Source organism: Saccopteryx bilineata, chromosome 3 (assembly GCF_036850765.1).
Source record: "Saccopteryx bilineata isolate mSacBil1 chromosome 3, mSacBil1_pri_phased_curated, whole genome shotgun sequence".
Taxonomy (NCBI): Eukaryota; Metazoa; Chordata; class Mammalia; order Chiroptera; family Emballonuridae; genus Saccopteryx; species Saccopteryx bilineata.
This window is the reverse complement of record NC_089492.1, coordinates 158,375,983-158,402,323: the sequence shown is the minus strand read 5'-3', so window position 1 is coordinate 158,402,323 and position 26,341 is coordinate 158,375,983. Positions and strand designations below refer to the sequence as shown.

At 41.9% G+C, this 26,341-nt stretch overlaps 1 protein-coding gene and 1 pseudogene across 4 annotated transcripts in view; both read right to left on the bottom strand.

The window, feature by feature from the left end:
- The window catches only part of MFSD9 (major facilitator superfamily domain containing 9), a 28,408-nt gene extending 22,146 nt beyond the window's left edge, over positions 1-6,262 (bottom strand). For 3 of the 4 annotated variants that reach the window (XM_066267889.1, XM_066267890.1, XM_066267892.1), the window contains exons 1-3: positions 6,037-6,262; positions 5,058-5,145; positions 3,842-3,885 (exon numbers count right to left, since the gene is read on the bottom strand). In XM_066267889.1, coding sequence (XP_066123986.1) covers positions 3,842-3,885; positions 5,058-5,145; positions 6,037-6,198 — 294 coding nt within the window. In that variant the 5' untranslated portion in view covers positions 6,199-6,262. Of the gene's footprint in view, positions 1-3,841; positions 3,886-5,057; positions 5,161-6,036 lie in introns of all 4 variants that reach the window. The other variant, XM_066267891.1, reaches the window with a different exon arrangement.
- A 4,222-nt stretch (positions 6,263-10,484) lies between these two features.
- Positions 10,485-11,937, bottom strand: LOC136329918 (CMP-N-acetylneuraminate-beta-galactosamide-alpha-2,3-sialyltransferase 2 pseudogene; annotated as a pseudogene).
- Between the last annotated feature and the right edge of the window lie 14,404 nt (positions 11,938-26,341).

Genomic DNA, 26,341 nt, shown 5'->3' with positions numbered 1-26,341 from the left:
TTATTGCAAGTAAGGAGCTTGGTGACACCACAGAAATGGTTCAGAGTGAAGGTGGCCTAGGGGGAAGCTTGGTAGGTGAGTGACTAGCTAAGCCCTCCTAGTGCCCCTCTATGGAAGTCTGAATGTGAGGCACACAAAGCGTAAGAGAGAGCTCACAGGGAGAAGTTGAGAGACACAGAGAAGACCTAAGCAGAAGGCAGTGAAGAAGAAAGGACAGAGGAAGGTGGTGGTTTGCTCTGTGCGCTTTGGTACCTAAGGGGTAGTGTGTGTGTGTGTGCGCGTGTGTGTGTGTGTGTGTGTGTGTGCGCGTGCCTGTATGTGTAACCTCAGGAATAAAGGGCTACCTTCCTAGCTCATTCTTATTTTTAGTATTCCACAGAAACAGCTTAGATAAAACTAACTTGTAGGCTAAAAGTTGTGGCCTTTAATGATGCAACCAGAAGTCACTGGAGAGGCTTCTGAGAAAGTTCTTTAAAAGTGGGGTAGGGTACTCGCAAACAGTCTTCTCCTCTTCCTCCTTCCATCTTTCCTACTGAGAACATTCCCACAGTGCAGGAGGTTGAGCAGGACAACGCAGGAGGCTGGTCTCCAGCAGCACCTCAGACCCTTTGGGCAGCCTTGATGATCAGCTGCATGTTTTTCTGCTTAACTTTTGAAGTGCTCTGTTCTGTGTGGACGGACACAAGCCTGACGGAGAAGCCCCGCCCAACTACAGTACCTCCACACGGAGCCATTTTATACACTGATGTTCTGAGTCACACTTTTTTTAAAAAACTGTCTAGATAAGAACCACTAAACACTATCATAGTGATAGAGTACTGTCTGAGGGAAGTCAAGAACAGGGTGTCCAGCAATGTTTTTCTGGTCTGGCTAGAAGTGGTCAGTCAGTACAGCATCCTGTTTCTTCATTCCTCAGTGATACTTAATGACTTTCCCCACTTTCTCAAATTAACCGTGTCACAAAATTGAGACTTATGGACATAGATAAGAGTGCAGTGGTTGCCAGAGGGAGAGGGTGCTGGGATGGGAGGGGATTAAAGAAAACCAAATGAAGGCTGACAGAGGACAATTTGATTTTGGGTGATGGGTATATAACAATCGAATGTCAAAATGATCTGGAGATGAATTCCCTAAATCTATGTGCTCTAGTTGACTAATGTCACCCCGTTAAAATTAATTGTCTAAAAAAAAGTATAAAAAAAAATTAACCGTGTTATCTGAGCCTGCCTCTCTGCCTTGCAAAAGCCAACTACCGCTGTTTGTGCCCCTTTTCCATTTTTATGTGTGTTTTTCTTTTTCTTAAAGATCCCAAACATCTCTTACATAGGATATAAATAATTATAAAATTCCTTTATAAAATATTTGAGGGTAAATCTCCCAAAATACTTTCAGCCCTATATAAATAGCATCAATCCTTTTCCTTAGGTTTCATTTCAATGGACTTTAGAAATCCCCCATGTTATTTCTACCTGGATATTTCCTTGTGTTCACAGGGCAGTGAGTGATATAATCTGGTAGGTACAGCCTGGGCCCTGAGCTAGGCTATCTGGGTTAAACTCTGAACTCTGAACATTCCCCATGCCACAGATATATTAGTTGACATAATTACACATGGCAGCATATCTGTAGGCCTGTTTCTCTATCTGTAAAACTGTAATAATAACAGTATCTGCGTCAAAGATTCATTTCCCCCCTCAGTACTTGCTACATGTTCTCTATAAAATCAGTCATTAAAGATATACACCACCAAAGATGTTGTTATAAAGACTGAATGAAATAAAGGGCTCAGAAAAGGGTCTGACACATAATAAGTAGTTAGCAAACACTAGTCATTTTTATTAAAACTGATAATATTAAAATAGCCAAATCTGACAGCATATATTTTCTTCATAAAGATTTATTTTTAAGAGTAATATTTTAATAAAACTTACCATTAAAGTATTTGTAAAAGCATTAATTGAAAAGAAAATGTTTGCTTGGTATTTCACCTGTATGATTTCTAAGGAGGTTATTAAATTACAGCTACTAGGTAAATAAAATGTGCTTTGTAAACCCAAATATGAGGATAAAGGATTATTTGAAAAAGACGGACAGGCAACAGCTGGCAATAAAAATACATTCATAAAATGCTACTATGTGCTAGGTGCTCTGATTAGTACTGGTGACAAAGCCTGGTCTTTATTCTAAGGAATGTTAGAGTCCAGTAGGAGAAAGACACTTGACTGATTAAAATACTCTCTGACTTAACTGATCTAATATAGATACACACAGCAACTATTTTGGTAGTGAATTTCCAAATAAAAGAGAAAAGCTGTTTACTTAGCTTCTGTAAATTATTCTTTCAGAGGGAAGAATATGAAATATGACATGGTGTCCTACAAGTAAGTGCATCGGGCTCCTGTGCAATCTGATAGTCATTATTGATTTAATTTTTTAGATCTTTAAGGTAATGACAGGTGACTTAGATTCTGGATACTGAGATGAGGTGTCTTTGTCAAATTATTTAGTTTGTAAGTCTAAATTTCCTTCTGTATAATAAAGAGAGATAATTACTTTGAAAATAAAATTATTAGTGTTACACAAATTTAATCTAAGAAAGACTTAAAAAAAGATAAACCATGGAGTAGCTATTTAGTTACCTAAGAATTCATTACATAGCCCTGGCCGGTTGGCTCGGTGGTAGAGCGTCGGCCTGGCGTGGAGAAGTCCTGGGTTTGATTCCTGGCCAGGGCACACAGGAGAAGCACCCATCTGCTTCTCCACCCCTCCCTCTCTCCTTCCTCTCTGTTTCTCTCTTCCCCTCCCACAGCCAGGGCTCCATTGGAGCAGGTTTGGCCCAGGCGCTGCAGATGGCTCTGTGTCCTCTGCCTCAGGCACTGGAATGGCTCTGGTTGCAGCAGAGCAAAGCCCCAGGTGGGCAGAGCATTGACCCCGGTGGGCATGCCGGGTGGATCCCGGTCAGGCACATGCGGGAGTCTGTCTGACTGCCTCCCTGTTTCCAACTTCAGAAAAGTACAAAAAATAAAAATTAAAAAAAAAAAAAAGAATTAATTACAAAATCTGACCGAATTTCTTTTCTTTTTTAAAACATATTTAACGTGCAAGCCTTTCTTGGTAAGCACAGTACAGTAATTTAGACCAAGGTCATGGCTGATCACTCCATGGGAATAAACTGACTGTTTTCTCTGAAGTGCCCAGACCAGTAGACACTGAGGTCAAAGACCAGAGTGACATAGCAGAATTCAGAAAGGAGAGAGAAGGGGAGAGTCAGTTAAGAATTCTGAATTTCAAACAACTAAGTGGGCAGAAGTGGGAATGGCAAACCCAGCTGTAGGTCTTTCGTCCTCATGCTCTTGATATATAATCAACCATTACGAATGGCTCCTTCTGTCCATACACTTTAGTTTCATAATTAATAAGCCATGTAGTCCAACATGTACAACTTCAAACAGAATCCTAGAAGCATAAATGAATTTTGACTATTGTCAAGTAATTAAAATGAAGGATAAAACTGATAATAAACATTCATTATCCACGTCAAAAATTAGCAGGGAATCATAGAAGGACATGGTACAGTTTAAAAAGTGGACTCTTGTTCTGATTCAATGTGTTCTTTTCAGAAGATGCCATCTGACTCTTGTAAGTCAATGGCAACTAAGATGCCAAATGAGAAAAGAGGTGACTGAGGAATCCTTTTTGATTTAATAACAGTAGATACCACAATCATCTGCACCTCTACTCTGGTTAACCTCCAGTTCTGTTTTACCACAGCCATGCTGGCTGGCACTCAGAGCACATGAGTATGCTTTCAAGACATGTTGCCAGATAGATGATAACTTACCACCAACGGACTAGAAAAGAGCTGCAAAATGCCATAGGAGGAGCCTGCAAGAAACAGGAACAACATCAGTAAAATCAGCTAGACCTATCACAAAACAGGATTAAAGGGAGTAAAAACTACATAGTAATTAACAGAAAAATCTTAGGGGAAAAAACAGATAATTTCTAAAAATGAAACTACCTCATACCTTTTTTTTTTTCAATTGAAAAATGTATAAGTAATGTAATTGTTAATAAAAGGTCTTCAAAATAAAGTTAAGCGGGAGACAAAAAGGCAAATGTTGCTCTTAGGTACCTAGAAAGATAGCCTTTCCACTATGTGATGAGTGTGTAGTTTCAACAGAAAAGACTATAGAGAGTACACAGTGAACCCTAGGAAAATTGTACTAAGTCTTAAAATTTTCACATTTTCACATGTCTCTAATATGATATTTCACAGTTTTCTCAAAATGCTTTAGTTTTATAAAGAACTTACAGAGTTTTATAGAGTGCTTTGACCTCTATTATATCACATGTCTCTTCTGCTCTTCATAAAAATCTTAATGCTGCTGGATGGTCCAATATGTAATTCTAAGTACAATTTTGAGCAAATACAAATCATGGCATGGACCAGGACTTACCAGATATTATGCACAAAACTGTCCCAAAACATCTGTTTATCCAGCTTATGAATGATCAAGTCTGATTTTTTCATTAATTAGCACCACAGCCCTAAGCCCTGCTAGTTCCCATCTCTTTGGTAAATCAGTGAGTCCTAGATGGAGATTTTATGCTACACAGGTAGAAATACCTTACTGCCTTCTAAGGTGGTGTGGGAAGAGTGCAACCAATCTGTGAAGGCTTAAGCCAAATCCCTTTCCTTTACAGTATCGATTTCTGTAGATTACATGTCTTTGGTCTCTCACATTAGGTGACAGGTTCCTGTAGGCAGCTCACTCCTGGGAGAGGCTAAATAAGCACTTGCAACAGCACTGCTGATATGAGGCATGGGGATAACAAGAAATCTCAAAACTTCTCAGAACGTGGGTAGTCTACGAAAAGACTAATCACATTCATTCTAGGGTAATATTTTTAAATATTTCAGAAACTCATTCTATTGCATTTTCAATTACCTTTGTGTAGTATTTAGCTATAAAACTGATATGTTTTCAGGTACTTAGTTCAGGGGACTTAAAATTCACTGCTATGAACATGTGCAGTATTAATTAATCACTCACCTACTATGCCAGCAACTGTTGGGCTCGCTCCAAGAGACTTGATGTGAAGGCTCAATAAAGGGACAACCATGCTGACACCAAACAAATCCTAAACAACAAAACACTGATGCACTCAAATTAGAAACAACAGTCTAAATGTTTTTTTAAAGTGGTGACCTTATTACAAACTGATTTTCCTAATAAAACCACCATCTAAAACTTTGAACACATACGACATCACAATTGTAGTCTGTTCTATGATACTCATCAGGTTCAAGTGATCAAGGATCCAAATACAATGTTCTAGAGCAGCCGCTGTCTGTAAATATGTGGACCACCCTGACCTAGAATGCATGTTAACTTTAGCTTCTTTGTAATAATTGCTCTTTAATGCTAAAAGAGAATGTGCTACTATTAGTTCCTCAAAAAACAAACAACAACAAAGAAAAAACAATTTGTATGGGTAATGAAGTAGGAAAGGAGGTAGGGATGACCTGTATTTCTTGACAAAGCAACAGTTTCTTCCTGCATTTAGGAAAGGGACCTGATCAGTGCTTTATAGCAGTGGTCCCCAACCCCGGGGCCACGAACCGGTACTGGTCCGTGGGCCATTTGGTACAGGTCCACAGAGAAAGAATAAATAACTTACATATTTCCGTTTTACTTATATTTAAGTCTGAATGATTTTTTATTATTACAAAAAATGACCAGATTTTCTCTGTTACATCAGTCTAAGACTCACTCTTGACGCTTGTCTCGGTCACGTGATACATTTATCTGTCCCACCCTAAAGGCCAGTCAGTGAAAATATTTTCTGACATTAAACCGGCCCATGGCCCAAAAAAGGTTGGGACCACTGCTTTATAGGGTTAAAAGGTATGATCTGGAAACAAAGTCTCAGCGCTGAGGTCTCACAGCAGGTGCCACTCGCAGCCCCACCACAGCTCCTGGACTTCTAGGAAAAACCCCGGTAACCCGGGCTGCCCGCGACCACACTCACCAGGAAGCCCACCAAATACAGGCAGGGCAGCAAGAGGTGGGCCTGCTGCGCACTCAAGTCGGGAGACCCCACCTTGGCCAGGGTCTTCGGCTTCTGCTGCACAGCTCTCCTGTCGTGGAGGCCAGCCCCGGGGCGAGCCCAGGCTGCGGTCCCCATGCCCATTCCCACGGGAGGAACACCGCAACACCTTCCGGAAGCAGGGAGCCCAAGTCTCCAGGCCAGCCCCGCCCAGCCCCACCCCGCACGCCAACCCCGCCCCCAGCGGCAGCAGCGCGTGGGCCTGCGCAGAGGGGAGCGCCTCTGGGTGCCTCTCTAGCTGAGGAAGGCTGTACGGAGGGTGTGTGGATGATTGTGGGGGTTTTGTTTGTTTGTTTGTTTTACAGGAACAGAGAGTCAGAGAGAGGGATAGATAGGGACAGACAGGAACGGAGAGAAATGAGAAGCATCAATCATCAGTTTTTCGTTGCGACACCTTAGTTCATTGATTGCTTTCTCATATGTGCCTTGACTGCGGGCCTTCAGCAGACAGAGTAACCCCTTGCTGGTGCTAGCGACCTTGGATCCAAGCTCTTGAGCTTATTTGCTTAAGCCAAATGAGCCCGCGCTCAAGCTGGTGACCTCAGGGTCTCGAACTGTGCCACTGCCTGGTCAGGCCGGATGATTGCTTGTGTTTTATTTTTCACTTCAGTATTGTATTTTCTTAGCTCTTATTGCTTCTTTTTTTAGTGCTTTTGAAACAATGAAATTTTTGAAAGTCTGCTTAACTAAACATACAATACAGGTGATATATGATAGAATTGTACATCTGAAACCTGTGTAATTGTAGTCACCAATGTCATTCCAATAAATTCAATAGAAAATAGAAATAAAAACTTGCAGAAAAGGAGATCTGGGCTGAATGCCAGGCCTACCTCTTCCAGAATGGGGGTGTACTAATGTTTTGAACAAAACAAGAAATTATTTTGTCCAATAATGTTTGGCATAATTGTGTTGTTGTTTTCATCTTCTAAACACTCAAAATGACCACTTCAGTAAGCATTGAATTGAGAGTGGCAAAAATGGCTGGTGCCTTGGGTCTCTAAATTGGTAGGGAAGGGCCCTGAGACGCACGCAATCCATCAAAGCCCCCCCCCCCAAATCTACCCCCATTCTTTCTTCCACCAATCTTTGGAATTAGGAAAGACCAGATTGAAGCTAAATTCTCACTCTATTACCTTTGGGGGTGCCTGCTGCCCTGCCCAACCCTTCTCTAAAATCCACCTGGTTACTGCTTCTGCAGCCAGCTGCAGGAACTACACCAATGGCCAGGAGGCTGCTTGGTGGTACCAACTCACTAAGAAAATAGGTGGTTTGCTGAAACCAGCTCAGCAATGGGTGTGTGCAAGAGGAAGGTGCTGCAGGACTTAAGAAAAAGCACACAAGACACAACATAAAGAAAAGATGGGTACAGGGGACTCCCAGATCTCCACAGCCCCATCATATTTATTTGTTTCTTTACTCATCAAGTAAATTAGCAGAGCATGGGTTCAGGTGCAAAGAAGAATGATTAACTAAAACCTTTCAGTATTGCAGGAAATGGCTATAGGGATCAGCTGCTTCCTTTAAACAATCTTATCAGTGCTTGCCTGCGCAGCGTTCTGACCCCACAGGACTTGGTGTTCCAAAGTCCGAACATAAGACTTGTTACAGGGCAGCATTTCAATCTCCTGCCATTATCCGACAGGTGGTATGTTGTCTCTGTTAAGAAGGGGATCCTTTTAGTGGTTTGGATGCTTTGCAGAAGAAGTTTTTCCCCTCCTAAACTTCTTTAACCTTCAAGAGTGAGAATACCATCAGTAGGTTCCTAGGGACTTAGCTGTATTCAGTCATGCAAGTAGCTTCCAATTGTGATACCTGGTTGTTAACTACCCAGCCCATTCCAGTACAGTACTGGAAATGGAAAGTTAGAACATGAAGGCAGATGTGAGTATGGAGGAGGGAGGGAGGCACACATAGAAGGGCACATTTACTCCTCAACTAGGCTTCTGGCTATTTTTTTTTTTTTGGTATTTTTCTGAAGTTGGAAACTGGGAGGCAGTCAGACAGACTCCCGCATATGCCCGACCAGGATCCACCTGGCATGCCCATCAGGGGGCGATGCTTTATTGCAACCAGGGCCATTCTAGTGCCTGAGGCAGAGGACATGGAGCCATCCTCAGCGCCCGGGCCAACTTTGCTCCAATGAAGCCTTGGCTGCAGGAGGGGAAGAAAGAGACAGAGAGGAAGGAGAGGGGGAGGGGTGGAGAAGCAGATGGGTGCTTCTCCTGTGTGCCTTGGCCAGGAATCGAACCTGGGACTCCTGCACACCAGGCCGACACTCTACCACTGAGTCAACTGGCTAGGGCCCTTCTGCCTATTTCTATAGCCAGCTTAGATATTTTAAAGACTCTTTGTCCATCAACTGTACTTGGTAACTTCAGGTTAATTAAATTACAAGCCCAAAGCAAATTCCACCCTTCAAGCAAGAGATTTCCTACTCCTCTTTGGGGTGATGTGTGAAGGAAGAAGGTGCATGTACCAGGTGGCTGGGTTCCCTGTAGGGCCTGGTGCCATGGCCATGCAGGTTCACAGTGGATTTGGGCAGACAGTAAGGAACTGTGGAGCCAGAAAATGATGGGCCATACCGTTTATTAGTCTTGCAACGGCAGAAGAGCAGTCAGGGAAAACCGCTTCCTTCTCTCTGTCCGGACTCACAAGCCAAAAACAGAAGCAGGGATTTTGGGATGGACCCCCTCCCCGACAAACAATGGCCCCTCCTAAAGGCAGCAGGCAATCTGCAATTTGCAATCTGCCATGCTGAGGGCAAGCACTCACAGCCTTGCATAAACTGTACACACATGGCGCTGCCCTGTGCTCATGTACCAATCAGGCAAAATATGAACTGAGCAAGCCTAACACACAGAGGCAGATTTAATAATGGCTGGTGCACCAGTCACACGCTCTGAGCCCTGACTTTTGAAGGGCCCTGCAAAACCCAAACTTTACACTTTTTTCTAATGACACCAAGTTTGGTTTCATTTGTGCAATTTTTACATTAAGAGTGCATAATATTTTTTATTTATTAAAAAATACGGTTAGTTAACATGCATTTTTATTTTCTCTGTTTCTCCTTTTTTAAGGGGTCTGATATTTTCTTCTACATCCGGGGCCTCAACCAACCTTAATCTTCCTCTGCACTTGTAAAACATGTGTTTGCCCCACACTCCCCATCTCCAGCCTTTTTTCCCACGTGTTGCTCCCTCTCTCATGAGCCAGCACAGACTTATGTGTTCGTGTGTGAGAGAGAGAAAGAGAAAGAAAGAGAGAGAAGCAGCAGCATCCCAATCAATCCCAGGGCAAGTTTTGGTTTTGTTTTTCCAGGGCAAGTGGGCTGGTGAGTAGGCCCACAAGGGCCTAAGAAGGTCAGTAAAGGTTGTAACGAATAGTAGCGGTCAAGAATACACTTGAATGAGAAACACCTTACACTTGATGTGAAGGGGCTTCCTTGTGCCCTCCTCAGTTCTTACACCTATGTTCCAGAGTTAGGCCATAGGTGAACTCTTCCCCCAAGCAAGGGGTGAACACAATTAGTTTTCTGGTGAGACACTAATGACCTGGTCAGAAAGGCCATTCCACAGGGTGGCCAAAGGTGGGAAGGGGGAGAAGGGAGGACAAAGGGACCCACGTGCCCTCTCGATTCTCACTGCAGTTCTTTGCTGACAGCAGTCTCCTACCTCGGCTTAACTGATAAAGGAAATGTGTAGTCCAAAATTCTCTCGGATGCCTGGAGCAGTTTGGAGGTCTCTGGCTTTTCCTTTGGGGTGAAAGTGCACCCCCTGGACACAACCTGGACTTCCCCTTGACCATCCCGAGGCCACAAGGGTCCTTGGAGAGGCGAAGCTGGGCCGCTAGGGCTCTGACCTTCCCCTTTGTTTCCTTCTCGGTTTTCTTGACAGGTTCAGGACCGCAAGTGACTGTCACAGCTTCTACCAAGCCTGAGTAAAGCTCTTCGAGGCCAGAAGCCACCTCCACGCCTCAAAAAGCAGGCAACAAAATCTTACACAAAGGCATACCGGCGTGAGGATGGAGAAAATGCAGGTTCATCTCGGAAGTCCATTGATTGGAGCAGAAGGGGCCCAGAGCCGGAAGTTGACTAAAGGATTTGGATTCCATGATTGGTTGAGTGAGCATCATAGTCCTCGATTGCCAGGAAACAGCTGGCGCTTCTCCAGCTGCAGCACGATTGGTCCAGACCATGCCTGCTTTGGTCAGTGTTGCCTGGAGACAGCTCACAGGTGCCCAGGGCTGTGTCCGCTCAGGCTGAGGCCACTTCCCGGGGTGCTGGCCCAAGTCTGAACAATGAATTCATGCCCTCACCCGTTGCCAGGCTAAAAGAGTCATGGCTTATGGCCAGTTTTTTCTCAATTGCCTCATGTAGAGCTTCGTCTCGCTGGTCTGGGCAGCATGTGGATGATGTGGGTCTCGAAGTCAGCGTCCTGCATACCAATCTTCTGGATCTCATGGGCATGCTGGTTATTCTTCCAGTACTGGTGCCAATTTCTCTGGCTGTTGGCCCCCGGAACCGTAAATGTTCACTTTGTCACATGCATGCAGAGCAAAAAGGACCAACATCCAACATCACTGTAGAAGGGTAAGGCAGATAATACTATGTCCACCTGTCATGGATGTACTTGAAGGCTGGGTTGTAGATCTGGATCTTTTTTATCTACTAGATGAAAGGACTTCACTGAGGCATGGGAAATTGGCTCTGCTCTGTGGACAGGGTGCTGGTTATCCACAGAAAGTACTAGCCTTGAAAGTCACCAACAGAAAGCTGACATTGGATGACAGATTCTTGGAACTCTCAGAGTAAATGAAATGGTGGTTGGCTATGCTGCCAACATCTTGCTGAAAGCCCCCAGTTGGCACCCGATTCATTCTCATGAAGTTGTGCCTCTCCACATCTGACAGGCACCACGACACAGCACTGGCTTTGCTGGAGGTCCCAGAAACAGTAGGGGTCCTTCCTTGGTACTATCTGGAACAGCTTCTATAGCACCTTGTTGGCTGTGCCACTTGAACTGGGGCTGCAACATCATCCACCATCTTTAGACATCAGGGAGCAGACCCATGTTCTCTGGAACCCAGACAGCGGAAATGTTGCTTTCAAAGTGGCTGTCAAACCAAAGGCACTGACCTTCCCCATGCATTGGTGGCAGACACAGCTCTTGCCAATGAGCCCCTCCTTGCTGAGGCTCTGCAGGCCAGCATAAACAGGCACCATAGTCACCTGGTCGGTGCTCCCCCAAAGCTCCCAAGTCCAAGTAGGGCAGGGTGTCCATGCTGTGATGGGAGCAGGACAAGACCAGCGACATGATGAACATCAACAGGAAGGCCACAGAGAGGCACCATACCAACATGGAGCACTTTATGTTTCAAAGCCTGGTGTCATTGTAGTCTGCTTGTTCTGACCCTGGATGCAAAGGGCACAAGGGCATGTACTGTAAAGTGGACAGTGGCAGGAGTCCCAGGCCACACCTTCTCTTAAGGCAAAGAGAAGGTACATGGGCAGGAGTAGCTCCCTTGTCCCTGAGCAACTTGGGTCCCTGCTTCATTGAGTCTCCATGAGCTAAGCCACAGATGCTCTGCCTCTCCTGCTACAAGCCTGGCAAGGGGTAGGTCAGTCTATTCCAGCCTTCCAGTCCATTGGGGTTGCTGGCTGCAGCAATGGGGGTCCCTCTCTTTGGTAGCTTGCAACAGTACAGTCTGGAGTAGTCGGGATCCTTGTGATTTATGAGGAGATCCTGAGGCAACCCCTTGTCTCTTGCTGCAGCGAATCCCTTGAACCCCAGTTACAGCTATGAAGACGTGGGTGTCAAGCATTCTTGATTCCATGTAAGAGGTGTCTGCCCTTTCTATGGTCCTCCTGGCTCCACCCCTCTACCAGAGGAGAGGAAACAGGCCCCCACCCTAAGAGAAGAAACCAGAATGCTCTATGGGTGTCACAAAACTATGCTGCAGAGACCAAGATCCTCCTTGTGTTAGTTAAGTTTTGCCCTTCTGCTTCCCATCTGAGGTACAAGTCCCAAATGCAGTCTCCTAAAGTGTAGTAGAGCTCTTGCTGAAATGGAGTCCTCTGAGGCCTGGGCACAGCTACTGCTTGATGAGGTGCTGCTTTGAACAAAGCTTGGATCCACAGAGCATGTGCTAAGCTGCCCGCAGAGGATGAAGCCTTCTTCCTGGTGCTGCTGGCTGGCAGTGAGAAGTTGCTCCACCCAGCCCCACTCCCCAGAAGCCAGCGTCCTATCCTGCTGTCTTGCTCTTAGCTTCTACTAGCAGCATTCCCTTGGCAGGTCCCCCTCACCTGCAGGTGCCTTGTTGCCTCAGCATGAACTGCGGGCCACACTCTGCACTCCTGCAGCCACTTGGCTGGTGCAAAAAGCCACTGCCACTACCAACGATGACCTAATTAGTTCTTTATTACATTTTCTAACATTTTGCTAAAGTTCTCACTGAGTTCTATTCTACTCTCAAGTTTGGTGAGAACCCTTATGACTACTCTTTTGTTATCAGGCAAATTACTTATCTTTATTTTCTTAGGGTCTTTTTCTGTTTTTCTTAAATTGCTTCTTCATTTGGAAAATATGCCTCAGTCTTCTCATTTTGTTTCACTTTCTATGCTTGTCTCTATGAACTAGAGGAATAGAAATCTCAACAAATCTTGAAAAAATTGATTTGTGTACAAGTGATCTGTGTAGACTGTGGGCTGGGTGGTTCTGGCAGGCTGGTTGGAACTAGGGCAGGGCATGTGTGTGTGGCACCTGAGGTGCCTGCTGGTGGGGCCCAGCGGACATCGAATGGCGCAACCCAGTATATGTGAGTATGTAGTGGTGCCCTCTTGGTCCAGCTGGCTAGGGCTGAAGTGGGCTCTGGGCCATGCAGCCCAGTGTGTGTGGGCACACAGGAGCCTTCACTGTTCAGGTAAGAACTGGCTCTGGGAAGGTAGCTGGGAGCCTTGCACATCAGCAGAGCACCTGGATATGGTTCACTTGCATTATGTCGGTGGAGGGGAATGTAAAAAGTGGTGCTCACCAGTACCTCTGATCCTTGAGAGACCCCACAGATCCCAGAGACCTCCTGTAGTTCCTTACATCTCTACAAGCAGTTTTTCTTTTTTGTTTATTGTGCAAAATCTGTTCAATCACCCCTCAGTTGTGTCTGAGGAGATGTTGTTCTATATGTGAATGTATATTTAATGTGTGTGTGTGAGGGGGGCAAGTTCAGCTGTCATCTTGGACCCTCCTCTTACCTAAGACATTTTTTATCATCACAAGTAGGGGTGTGGTACTATCATCTATTGCAGGGGTCGGGAACCTATGGCTTTCAAGCCAGATTTGGCTCTTTTGATGGCTGCATCTGGCTTACAGACAAATCTTTAATAAAAAAGAATAATAACGTTAAAAATATAAAACATTCTCATGTATTACAATCCATTCATTTCCTACCACTCATGTTCATGGTTGCGGGTGGTTGGAGCCAATCACAACTGTCCTCCAGGACAACACCAAATTTTTATTAGATAATGTGCAATGTACACAGTTTGTGGTGAGGTCAGGAAGTAAACTTCCCTCCTTTAATCAAATAGTCAGCTAGCTAATTGCAGAAACCCTTTTGATGAAGAAGATGGCTAAAAGAAAAAATGATGAGGAGTATCGTACTTTTCAGCAGGAATGAACAGAGGAATTCACCTTTGTGGAGACAGCAGGTTCTGCAGTGTGTCTAATATGCAATGATGAATTGCATCAATGAAACGGTCAAATATAAAGCGGCACTTCGACACACGCCATACTACATTTGCATAGAAATATCCAGCGGGGGACAGCAGGAGGAAAGCATGTCAAGAGCTACTGTGCAGAGTGCAAGCTAGTCAGCAGCAACTCCGTGTTTGGACCCAACAAGGTGACTGGAATTCGGCTAGCTTTGCTGGTGCTTTAGCAATTGTGAGAAACGGAAAGCCATTCACAGATGGGGAGTATGCCAAAACATTCATGCTTGATGTTGCCAATGAACTTTTTCATGACTTTTCAGATAAAGACAAGATAATCAAATGAATAAAAGACATGCCTCTGTTGGCAAGAACTGTTCACAATCGTGCCATCATGATGGCAAATCAAATTGAGGCAACACAAATGAAGGACATAAAGGCAGCACCATTCTTTTCTCTCGCTTTGGATGAGTCAACAGACGTAAGCCATTTATCCCAGTTCAGTGTGATTGCAAGGTATACTGTCGGTGACACACTATGTGAGGAAAGCTTGCTGTTTTGCCTATGAAAGAGACAACAAGAGGGGAGGATTTACTCAAGTCTTTCACTGAGTTCGCTAAAGAAAAAAATCTACTAATGGATAAACTTATTTCGGTGTGTACTGATGGTGCTCCGTGTATGCATTGTGGGGAAAAACAGCGGATTCATAGTGCTTCTTTATGAACATGTAAAGAGACCCATCCTAAGTTTTCACTGCATCCTACATCAGGAGGAGCTTTCTGCTCAGATGTGTGGTGAGCAGCTTGGTGAGGTGATGTTGCTGGTCATTTGGGTGGTCAACTTTATTGTTGCCCAAACTTTAAATGATCACCAGTTTAAAACACTGCTGGATGAAGTTGGGAATAATTATCCTGGTCTGCTTCTACACAGCAATGTGCGTTGGTTGTCAAGAGGAAAGGTGCTCAGCCATTTTGCGGCTTGTCTGAGCGAAATCCAGACTTTTCTTGAAATGAAAAATGGGAGTGACGTCACAGAAATGGCGCCGTGAGAAGCGCGTCCAACAGCTTTCCCCTAAATCACAACAAATTTATCAACTAGAAACAGAAAAATTTATCCTCGGAGCATTCCGGAGTTCCACACAAACTGAAAGCAAAAGGACTGTTATCACTTGAATCTGAGAGACGAGGGTGTGGAGGAATCTACCGCAGCAGCGACGCTCATTCAAGCCGCGAGGGAGTGCGCCTGCGGTGAGTCAGCCCATATACTCGGGAACCGCGAGCCCCCGCGAGCGGCGAGCCGCCACCGCGAGCCGCCGCGAGCCCCCGCGAGCCGCCGTCGCGAACCGCCACCGCGAGCCACCGCAAGCAGCCGCGAGCCCCCGCGAGCTGCCGCCACGAGCGGCCGCAGCGGACCGCCACCGTGAGCGGCTGCCACCAGCCGCCGTGCGCGCCGGTCCGGTTGAGCACCGCTGACGTTCCCAGCCGCCCGCACACTGCGAGTGGGGGTCGCTGGCCACCGGTGCCCGGAGCGCCCCATTCGCGTGCGTGCCTTGGGCATTCCACGCGCCCAGGGCGCCCTGCTGGCCTGCACACCCAGGGGGCTCCATTATCCTGCGCCTGGTGCGGTCCAGCCGCCAGCGGCGGGGCGAGCGGGAGAGGCTTGGGAGATTCTCTCCGTGGGCGGGGCACCTCACCCAGCCATTCAAGCTAACAATCAAGCGTTGGGGGAGGGGCGCACGCAAGCAGCCTAAAATACCTTCGGAAGCACAGCTGCGACCCAATCACTGAAATTAGCTTAACGCATAAAATCTGCGCACCCTCGGTTCTAATTGATAAGATCTCTCTCAGTTCAGCGATCCAAGACAAGAGGCGTGATATTTTTTAGTGCCTCTCGCTAAAGGGGCGGGGGCAACTTCTGATTGATAGAGCCTCCATATTCAGGGATACACACTAACAAGAAGGACTTGGCAGATAATAAGGTCTATACTACACTAGTCGTAAGCAGAGACTAGTGCCTCTTCTTCCCTGCAAAAACAGGCTACAAAGTGTGGAAAGCCTGGGTTGAGAGGTCCAACTAAATGATAGGCGCTGAACAGTCACCTTGACAACAATTGACTCCCACCCCCGCCTGATTACACTGGAGGCCCTGACTGTCAGAGCCTTTCCCAAAGTCTTGCACTGAGTGGGGATAGAGTGGGGATTTCCCAGCTCTTTGAGCCTCTTACTCCCCAGGCAGAAGCAGTTGCAGCCTTATAGCTGGATCACCAGGCTGCTAATTCAGAAAGGGGGGACTAGGAGAGAGAATCCAGGAAAGCAAACTCTCTCATCATTGGACCCTGCAAACGCCAACAAGCCTTTACTTCCAGCAAGACTAAAGCCAATTATATGACATTGCCATAGAATCCCATCAACTGCAAATCCCTACCTAAGAGTGACACAGGGGCAGAGCCTGGGGTACAGAGTCACCGACTAGGAAGAGGGAGAGAAAAGAAAAAGGAAGAAGTTAACCTCTCAAAATCAAGAAAAACCCACAGACTTTACAACTTGATCCACTAATTTTTTTTTTGTTGTTGTTGTTTGTTTCTTCTATCTTTTTGCCTTTATTTCCTCCACCTCGGTCCTTCTATTCTCTGCCCATCTTATGCTTCCCCTTTCTTGAACTACACTACCCATGAGTGTTGCATTTTATTTTTCTTCTTCATCCTCACCCTCCTTTAAGGTTATACTCCAAAACACTTAACTCTCACTCTCTCCTCTTTTGTTTTTTTTTTTTTTTTTTGTCTTGCTTTATTTTGTTTTTTTCTCCTCCTATTTTATTTCTTCCTTCGTTTTTCTCTTTTTCTTATTTTTTCCTTTCTATTCGTTTTTTCTTTTCTCATTTTACTTTCCTCCCATATAATCCTCAATCACGAACAAATTAGTTAATTTGGGACTCAAGGCTTTTTTTTGGCTTTATTTCTCTTTTTTGCTTTTGTTTTTATTTTTTTTCTCTTGTTTGTTTATTTTTGTGGCATTTTGGGTCCTCCCAACCCAAGGTCTCCATTGTATTTAGTCTTCGCTCCACTTAATACAACAGATTTTTACTTATTATTTTTATTTTTTCTTCTTTATTATTCTTTTTTGGTCCTTTTTTCTGATTCCCTCTTATCCCTCTCATTATATCTCTTAGTTGACTATCACTTACAAGCAAATCATCTTATGCTTGTCTAAGATTTTCTTCCTTTTTTTTTTTTTGCATTTAGTAGGTCCCTACTCCCTTTTTTTTGCCCCTTGAACTCTTCACCCCAAATCAGGCCCTCCATTATAGGCACGATATTTCCCTGAGGAGGGGAGAGGAGGGAAAGAGAAGAGAGAAAAAAAAGGGGAAATAATAAATTATTACTGTTTTTTTTTGTGGGGTGTTTTACCCTTTTTTTTTTTCTTTTTACTCTTTATTAATTCTAATTAGTGCTATCAATAAGACCACCCTCAGATGCCGATAAGAAAGCGGAAATCGAATATTATGGATACAAAAGAAAGAGAGGTAACTCAAATAGATGTGGAAAAATCTATGGAGAAAAGACTTAACATATTGGAAGCCTTGGAGTTAAATGACAGAGAATTTAAAATAGAAATCTTAAAAATACTCAGAGATATACAAGAAAACACAGAAAGGCAATATAGGGAGATCAGAAAACAACTCAATGAACACAAAGAATATATTACCAAGGAAATTGAAACTATAAAAACAAATCAAACAGAAATGAAAAACTCAATTCACGAGCTGAAAAACGAGGTAACAAGCTTAGCTAACAGAACAGCCCAGATTGAAGATAGGATTAGTGAAATAGAAGACAAACAACTTGAGGCACAACAGAGAGAAGAAGAAAGAGACTCAAAAATAATAAAAAATGAGAAAGCCCTACAGGAATTGTCTGACTCCATCAGAAAGAATAACATAAGAATAATAGGTATATCAGAGGGAGAAGAGAAAGAAAATGGAATGGAGAATATACTCAAACAAATAATAGATGAGAACTTCCCAAGCCTGTGGAAGGAACTAAAGCCTCAAATTCAAGAAGCAAACAGAACACCAAGTTTTCTTAACCCCAACAAACCCACTCCAAGGCACATCATAATAAAGATGACACAAACCAATGACAAAGAAAAAATTCTCAAGGCAGCCAGGGAAAAGAAGAGTACAACATATAAAGGAAGGCCTATTAGATTACCATCAGATTTCTCAGCAGAAACTCTACAAGCTAGAAGAGAGTGGACCCCAATATTTAAAGCCCTGAAAGAGAGGAACTTTCAGCCAAGAATACTATACCCATCAAAGCTATCCTTCAAGTATGAAGGAGATATAAAAACATTCACAAATACAGAAAAGATGAAAGAATTTATCAACAGAAAGCCCCCACTCCAGGAAATACTAAGGGGGGTTTTCCAACCAGATTCAAAGAACAAAAGAAAACAACACCACAAGTAACAGCTCCACCAAGAACACAATAAAACCAAACTTAAACTGTGACAACAAAGGAAAAAAAGGGGGGAGAGGATGGAGATTAACAGTAGCAAAGGATGATGAAGTGCAGAAATACTTATAAGATAGGGTACTACAATGAATATGATAGGTACCCTTTTCATTACTTAATGGTAACCACCCTTAAAAAAACCACCACAAAAACACTTGACTTAAAAAAGGTAGCAACAGAGGAAAGAAGTATGGAACACAAACAAACAAAAACAAATGATAAAAAAACAAAAGAGAAGAATCAAACTAGATACAAAACTAACAGAAAGCAATTTATAAAATGGCAGTAGGGAACCCACAAGTGTCAATAATTACACTAAATGTAAATGGATTAAACTTACCAATAAAAAGACACAGAGTAGCAGAATGGATTAAAAAAGAAAATCCAACTATATGCTGCCTACAAGAAACACATCTAAGCAACAAGGATAAAAACAAATTCAAAGTGAAAGGCTGGAAAACAATACTCCAAGCAAACAACACCCAAAAAAAAGCAGGTGTAGCAATACTCATATCTAATAATGCTGACTACAAGGCAGAAAAAGTACTCAGAGACAAAAATGGTCATTTCATAATGATTAAGGGGAAGTTGAATCAAGAAGACGTAACAATCCTTAATATATATGCACCAAACCAAGGAGCACCAAAATATATAAGACAGCTACTTATTGACCTTAAAACAAAAACTAACAAAAATACAATCATACTTGGAGACCTCAATACACCGCTGACGGCTCTAGATCGGTCATCCAAACAGAGAAACAATAAAGATATAGTGGCCTTAAACGAAATACTAGAACACCTGGATATGATAGACATCTACAGGACACTTCATCCCAAAGCGACAGAGTATACATTTTTCTCTAGTGTACATGGAACATTCTCAAGAATTGACCATATGTTGGGCCACAAAGACAATATCAGCAAATTTAGAAAAATTGAAATTGTACCAAGCATATTTTCTGATCATAAAGCCTTGAAACTAGAATTCAACTGCAAAAAAGAGGGGGAAAAACCCACAAAAATGTGGAAAACTAAACAACATACTTCTAAAAAATGAATGGGTCAAAGAAGAAATAAGCGCAGAAATCAAAAGATATATACAGACAAATGAAAATGAAAATACGACATATCAGAATCTCTGGGATGCAGCAAAAGCAGTAATAAGAGGAAAGTTCATATCACTTCAGACCTATATGAACAAACAAGAGAGAGCCGAAGTAAACCACTTAACTTCACACCTTAAGGAACTAGAAAAAGAAGAACAAAGACAACCCAAAACCAGCCGAAGAAAGGAGATAATAAAAATCAGAGCAGAAATAAATGAAATACAGAACAGAAAAACTATAGAAAAAATCAATAAAACAAGGAGCTGGTTCTTTGAAAAGATCAACAAAATTGACAAACCCTTGGCAAGACTCACCAAGGAAAAAAGACACAGGACTCAAATAAATAAAATCCAAAATGAAAGAGGAGAGATCACCACAGACATCATAGAAATACAAAGAATTATTGTAGAATACTATGAAAAATATATGCCACCAAATACAACAGTCCAGAAGAAATGGATAAATTCCTAGAACAATACAACCTTCCTAGACTGAGTCATGAAGAAGCAGAAAGCCTAAACAGACCAATCAGCAGGGAGGAAATAGAAAAAACTATTAAAAATCTCCCCAAAAATAAAAGTCCAGGCCCAGACGGTTATACTAGTGAATTCTATCAAACATTCAAAGAAGACTTGGTTCCTATTCTACTCAAAGTCTTCCAAAAAATTGAAGAAGAAGCAATACTTCCAAACACATTTTATGAGGCCAACATAACCCTCATACCAAAACCTGGCAAGGATGGCACAAAGAAAGAAAACTACAGACCAATATCTCTAATGAATACAGATGCTAAAATACTAAACAAAATACTGGCAAACGGAATACAACAACATATTAAAAAAATAATACATCATGATCAAGTGGGATTCATCCCAGAATCTCAAGGATGGTTCAACATACGCAAAACGGTTAACGTAATACACCATATCAACAAAACAAAGAACAAAAACCACATGATCTTATCAATAGATGCAGAAAAGGCTTTCGATAAAATACAACACAATTTTATGTTTAAGACTCTCAACAAAATGAGTATAGAAGGAAAGTATCTCAACATGATAAAGGCCATATATGATAAACCATCAGCCAACATCATATTAAACGGCATAAAACTGAGGACTTTCTACCTTAAATCAGGAACAAGACAGGGTTGTCCACTCTCTCCACTCTTATTCAACGTGGTGCTAGAAGTTCTGGCCAGAGCAATCAGACAAGACAAAGAAATAAAAGGCATCCATATCGGAAAAGAAGAAGTAAAGCTATCACTTTTTGCTGATGATATGATCCTATACATCAAAAACCCGAAGGACTCCACAAAAAGATTATTAGAAACAATAAACCAATACAGTAAGGTCGCAGGATACAAAATTAACATACAAAAGTCCATAGCCTTTCTCTATGCCAACAATGAAATATTAGAAAACGAACTCAAAAAAATAATCCCCTTCACGATTGCAACAAAAAAAATAAAATACCTAGGAATAAACATAACAAAGAATGTAAAGGACCTATATAATGAAAATTACAAAGCATTGTTAAGGGAAATCGAAAAAGATACAATGAGATGGAAAAATATTCCTTGTTCTTGGATAGGAAGAATAAATATAATCAAAATGGCCATATTACCCAAAGCAATATACAAATTTAATGCAATTCCCATCAAAATCCCTATGAGATTTTTTAAAGAAATAGAACAAAAAATCATCAGATTTATATGGAACTATAAAAAACCCCGAATAGCCAAAACAATCCTAAGGAAAAAGAATGAAGCTGGGGGCATTACAATACCTGACTTTAAACTATATTATAGGGCCACGATAATCAAAACAGCATGGTATTGGCAAAAAAATAGACACTCAGACCAATGGAACAGAATAGAAAGCCCAGAAATAAAACCACATATATATGGTCAAATAATCTTTGATAAAGGGGCCAACAACACACAATGGAGAAAAGAAAGCCTCTTCAACAAATGGTGTTGGGAAAACTGGAAAGCCACATGCAAAAGAATGAAACTCGACTACAGCCTGTCCCCATGTACTAAAATTAATTCAAAATGGATCAAAGACCTAAATATAAGACCTGAAACAATAAAGTACATAGAAGAAGACATAGGTACTAAAATCATGGACCTGGGTTTTAAAGAACATTTTATGAACTTGACTCCAATGGCAAGAGAAGTGAAGGCAAAGATAAATGAATGGGACTACATCAGAATTAAAAGTTTTTGCTCAGCAAGAGAAACTGATATCAAAATAAACAGACAGCCAACTATATGGGAACTGATATTTTCAAACGACAGCTCAGATAAGGGCCTAATATCCAAAATTTACAAAGAACTCATAAAACTCAACAACAAACAAACAATCCAATAAAAAAATGGGAAGAGGACATGAACAGACACTTCTGCCAGGAAGAGATACAAATGGCCAACAGATATATGAAAAGATGCTCAGCTTCATTAGTTATTAGAGAAATGCAAATCAAAACTACAATGAGATACCACCTCACTCCTGTTAGATTAGCTATTATCAACAAGACGGGTAATAGCAAATGTTGGAGAGGCTGTGGAGAAAAAGGAACCCTCATTCACTGTTGGTGGGACTGTAAAGTAGTACAACCATTATGGAAGAAAGTATGGTGGTTCCTCAAAAAACTGCAAATAGAACTACCTTATGACCCAGCAATCCCTCTACTGGGTATATACCCCAAAACCTCAGAAACATTGATACGTGAAGACACATGTAGCCCCATGTTCATTGCAGCACTGTTCACAGTGGCCAAGACATGGAAACAACCAAAAAGCCCTTCAATAGAAGACTGGATAAAGAAGATGTGGCACATATACACTATGGAATACTACTCAGCCATAAGAAATGATGACATCAGATCATTTACAGCAAAATGGTGGGATTTTGATAACATTATAAGGAGTGAAATAAGTAAATCAGAAAAAAACAAGAACTACATGATTCCATACATTGGTGGAACATCAAAATGAGACTAAGAGACATGGAGAAGAGTGTGGTGGTTACCAGGGGCGGGGGGAGGGAGGACATGGGAGGGAGGGAGGGAGAGAGTTAGGGGGAGGGGGAGGGGCACAGAGAACTAGATAGAGGGTGGCGGAGGACAATCTGACTTTGGGCGAGGGGTTTTCAACATAATTTGAAGACAAAATAACCTAGACATGTTTTCTTTGAATATATGTACCCTGATTTATTAATGTCATCCCATTACCATTAATAAAAATTTATTAAAAAAAAAAAAAAGAAATGAAAAATGTTGAGCATCCTGAGTTAGCTAACACTGAGTAGCTCCTGAAGTTCTACTATCTCGTGGACATGACTGCCATCTGAACCAGCTCAATGTGAAAATGCAAGGCATTGGAAATACAGTCTTATCCCTTCAACAAGCAGTTTTGCATTTGAAAACAAGCTGGAACTCTTCATCGCTGACATTGAAACAGGTCATTTACTATATACTTTGAAAAACTGGGAGAGTTTAAAGATGCATGCACAGCAAGTGGCCCTGCTAACATCTTGATCTCCAGCAGCTAGCGGGCTTCACATCTAATCTGCAGTCATTCAAAGCACGCTTTGGAGAATTTTGTGAGCACACTCATCCTTTTAAGTTTATCACCCATCCACACGAGTGTGCAGTGGTCAGCGCCGATCTGAGTTACATCCTCGGTGACTTCGTCAGAGATTTTGAGCTACAAACTGCTGACCTGAAGGCCTCAGACATGTGATTGAATAAGTTCAAGTCACTGAATGAAGATTTGGAAAGACTTGTACGACAGCAAGCAGAGTTGGCGAGCAAACACAAGTGGGGAGAAATGAAAAAAACTTCAACCTGTGGACCAGATGATTGTCAAAACTTGGAACATGCTCCCGTCACATACCACACACTGCAGCGTGTGAGTATTGCTGTACTGACAATGTTTGGCTCTACGTATGCATGTGAGGAGTCTTTCTCACATCTAAAGAACGTTAAGACCAACCTACGATCATATTTAACGGATGGAAGTCTCAACGTCTGCAAGAAGCTTAACTTCACCATGTATTAACCAGACTACAAAGCCATCAGCAAAACCATGTAGCACCAGAAGTCACATTAATGGTAAGAAGTACTTTATTCATCATTGGTTAGCAACAGCATAACAACATTTTAAAAACAGTTCAGAGACCTACTGTACTTTAAATGTGTTGGTCTTACATAAAATGCACACATTTACTTGTATTTAGTGTTAAACATATTGTATGGCTCGCACAAAATTATATTTTAAAATATGTCCTTTTCATGGCTCTCTCAGCCAAAAAGGCTCTCGATCCTTGATCTATTGAGTAGATATTAGAGGTAGTGCTACACAATTTCTATTCACAAAACAACAACCTAGCCCCCACAACAGAGAATTACCCTTTACACAGTATCTGTAGTACTGAAGTTAAGAAACACTGCTCTGGTGCTACCTTGTGTTTAAGGTATCAGAGACTTTGTTAGAGCATGTGTCATTATAAGAACTCCCCTTTTGGCTTTGGGTTATCACTCCACACTGTGAATCAGAGACAGTCTTTCTCTTGCAGTTCTAGGTATATTCCATTGTTATTTCTACTTGACACACGTTAGCATGTTGAGAGAAGAGAACATTCTTGATCAGCCAGATATAGTCTTAGAAAGGGACTTAGACAGGCACTGTGAGCCTGATTCTTGAGGCTGTGGCCTTAACAAGTGCTCCCATCCCTGTTTCAGTTGTAGCATCAGATATTCCAGTTCCTTTCTTAGGTAGAGAGGGTTTTGTTTGTTTTGTTTTGTTTCTGTTTGTTTGTTTCTTTGTTTAATACAATTCAGTTTTTTAGAGCTTGAATTTCACAGAAAAATTGAGCATGAAGTAGAATTTTCATATTACCCCTGCATCTACACATGTATAGCCCTTTATGATCAACAAAATCCCTAGTTTATATTAGGTTTCACTCCTGGTGTTGCACATCTGTGAGCTTGGACAAATGTATAATGACATGTATTCACCATTGTGGTGTCATAAAGAATAGTTTTACTGCTTTAAAGTTCTAGATGCTTTATATGTATTTCTGCTTCTCTCTCAGAGAGGGAAAGTTCCTTCTTCCCCCTCCCCTCTCTCTTCTAGCTTCTTGTCTTACTTAAATGCAAAAGGTTTCCATCATGTGAAAATTTTGTTGCTTTTCACTATACAGATTAAGGCTTTTGTTCCAAAGGGGACATAGGTGGGTAGAGTTTAGCAGTGACAACTTTTCTGCTCCCCCAATCAATACCGAGATGAAAGATAATTCTCAAGATTTTCCCCAGTATACTCTGTAGCATATGGTAGGTTTTGTTAAAAACAAACAAATGAAACAAAACAAAGCAAAACAAAAGCAAGTTGATACAAATCTCCTTTAATGGGACCTGCAGAGACTTCACAGCTGAATCCTAGTATACCATGGAATACAAATTCCATCTATGGCCAGCAGATGGCAGTGTTCAGCCCAATTAAATTCATATTACTAAGAATACTATTTGGTCAGCAAAGTATTTTACTGAGCACCTACCTAAAGCATTGTGCTAGGTGTCACGTAGCCATAAACAAAAACAGAATTTCTTAGAGTTTCTTGCCCCTATAGAGGTTATTTGTTGTTCTTGTACTATGTGTAAGATGAGAAGGCTTGTGAATAATCTCTTAACATTGTACATTGTGTGGTCCTATTGTCATATTCAGGAGGGAAGAAGCAGAGAGGATGATTCACAAGAACCAAGAACTATAACACAAAACAGAGATTAAAATTTTCATTAGAGTGGTAGAGACATATGGTGATTGTTCAAAGTCTGTTTCAAGAATGACCAGAGGGAAACAATATTAGGGTCATTATTCAGTCTATTGTCTTATATCCAGGAGTAAGGAACTACAATCCCTCACCTGTAATCATTAGGGCCAGATATATTGAAAACTCAGAATTTTGGGAAATCATAAAAAGTAACAATAGGAATATACTGTACATTGCTTACACTCCCAGTAGAACTTGGGGAACCCTGTGAGCAAATATATGTAAACAATCAAATACATGAAAATTCACATTATTGTTTATATACATACTTATGCCAATCAGGTATGTTTTGCCTAAACCTTTGGTTTTTAGAGATTGTAGATGTTGGAATGGCAAATAAATATTGTGGATCTATAATATTTCATGACAAAAAAGAATCAATCTTAAAATCTCCAAAAGCCCATTCTTTTTCTGGAAAATAATTCCAACTTTGTTAAGTCTTGAGAATCTGATTTTTACATTTGTTTACAAATTTGTTCATCATTTGGGTGCTCTAATATGTATATTTTTTAATTTTATTTTTTTTTTGTGACAGAGAGACAGAGAGAGGGACAGATAGGGACAGACAGACAGGAAGGGAGAGAGATGAGAAGCATCAGTTCTTCGTTGTGGCACCTTAGTTGTTCATTGATTGCTTTCTCATATGTGCCTTGACTCGGGGGGGTTACATCAGACCGAGTGACCCCTTGCTCAAGCCAGCGACCTTGGGTTCAAGGTAGTGAGCCTTGCTCAAACCAGATGAGCCTGCACACAAGCCAGCGACCTTGGGACTTTGAACCTGGGTCCTTCACATCCCAGTCCAATGCTCTATCCACTGTGCCACCACCTGGTCAGGCTCTAATACATCTTTTTAAGCTGAAGTGAACTGAAATTAATTTTGTTTTGAGGATGTTTAAATATTTTCACTAGATATTTTCATACTGCAATATCAGGATCAGATATTATGACATTAGAGGGGAAAAACACATACACACAGTTAATAAAATAAAATGTAGGCAATGTCTTTCATTATTTACATAATTCAGCCTTTGTTTGTCAAGTATTATTTAACTTGTAAAAAATGA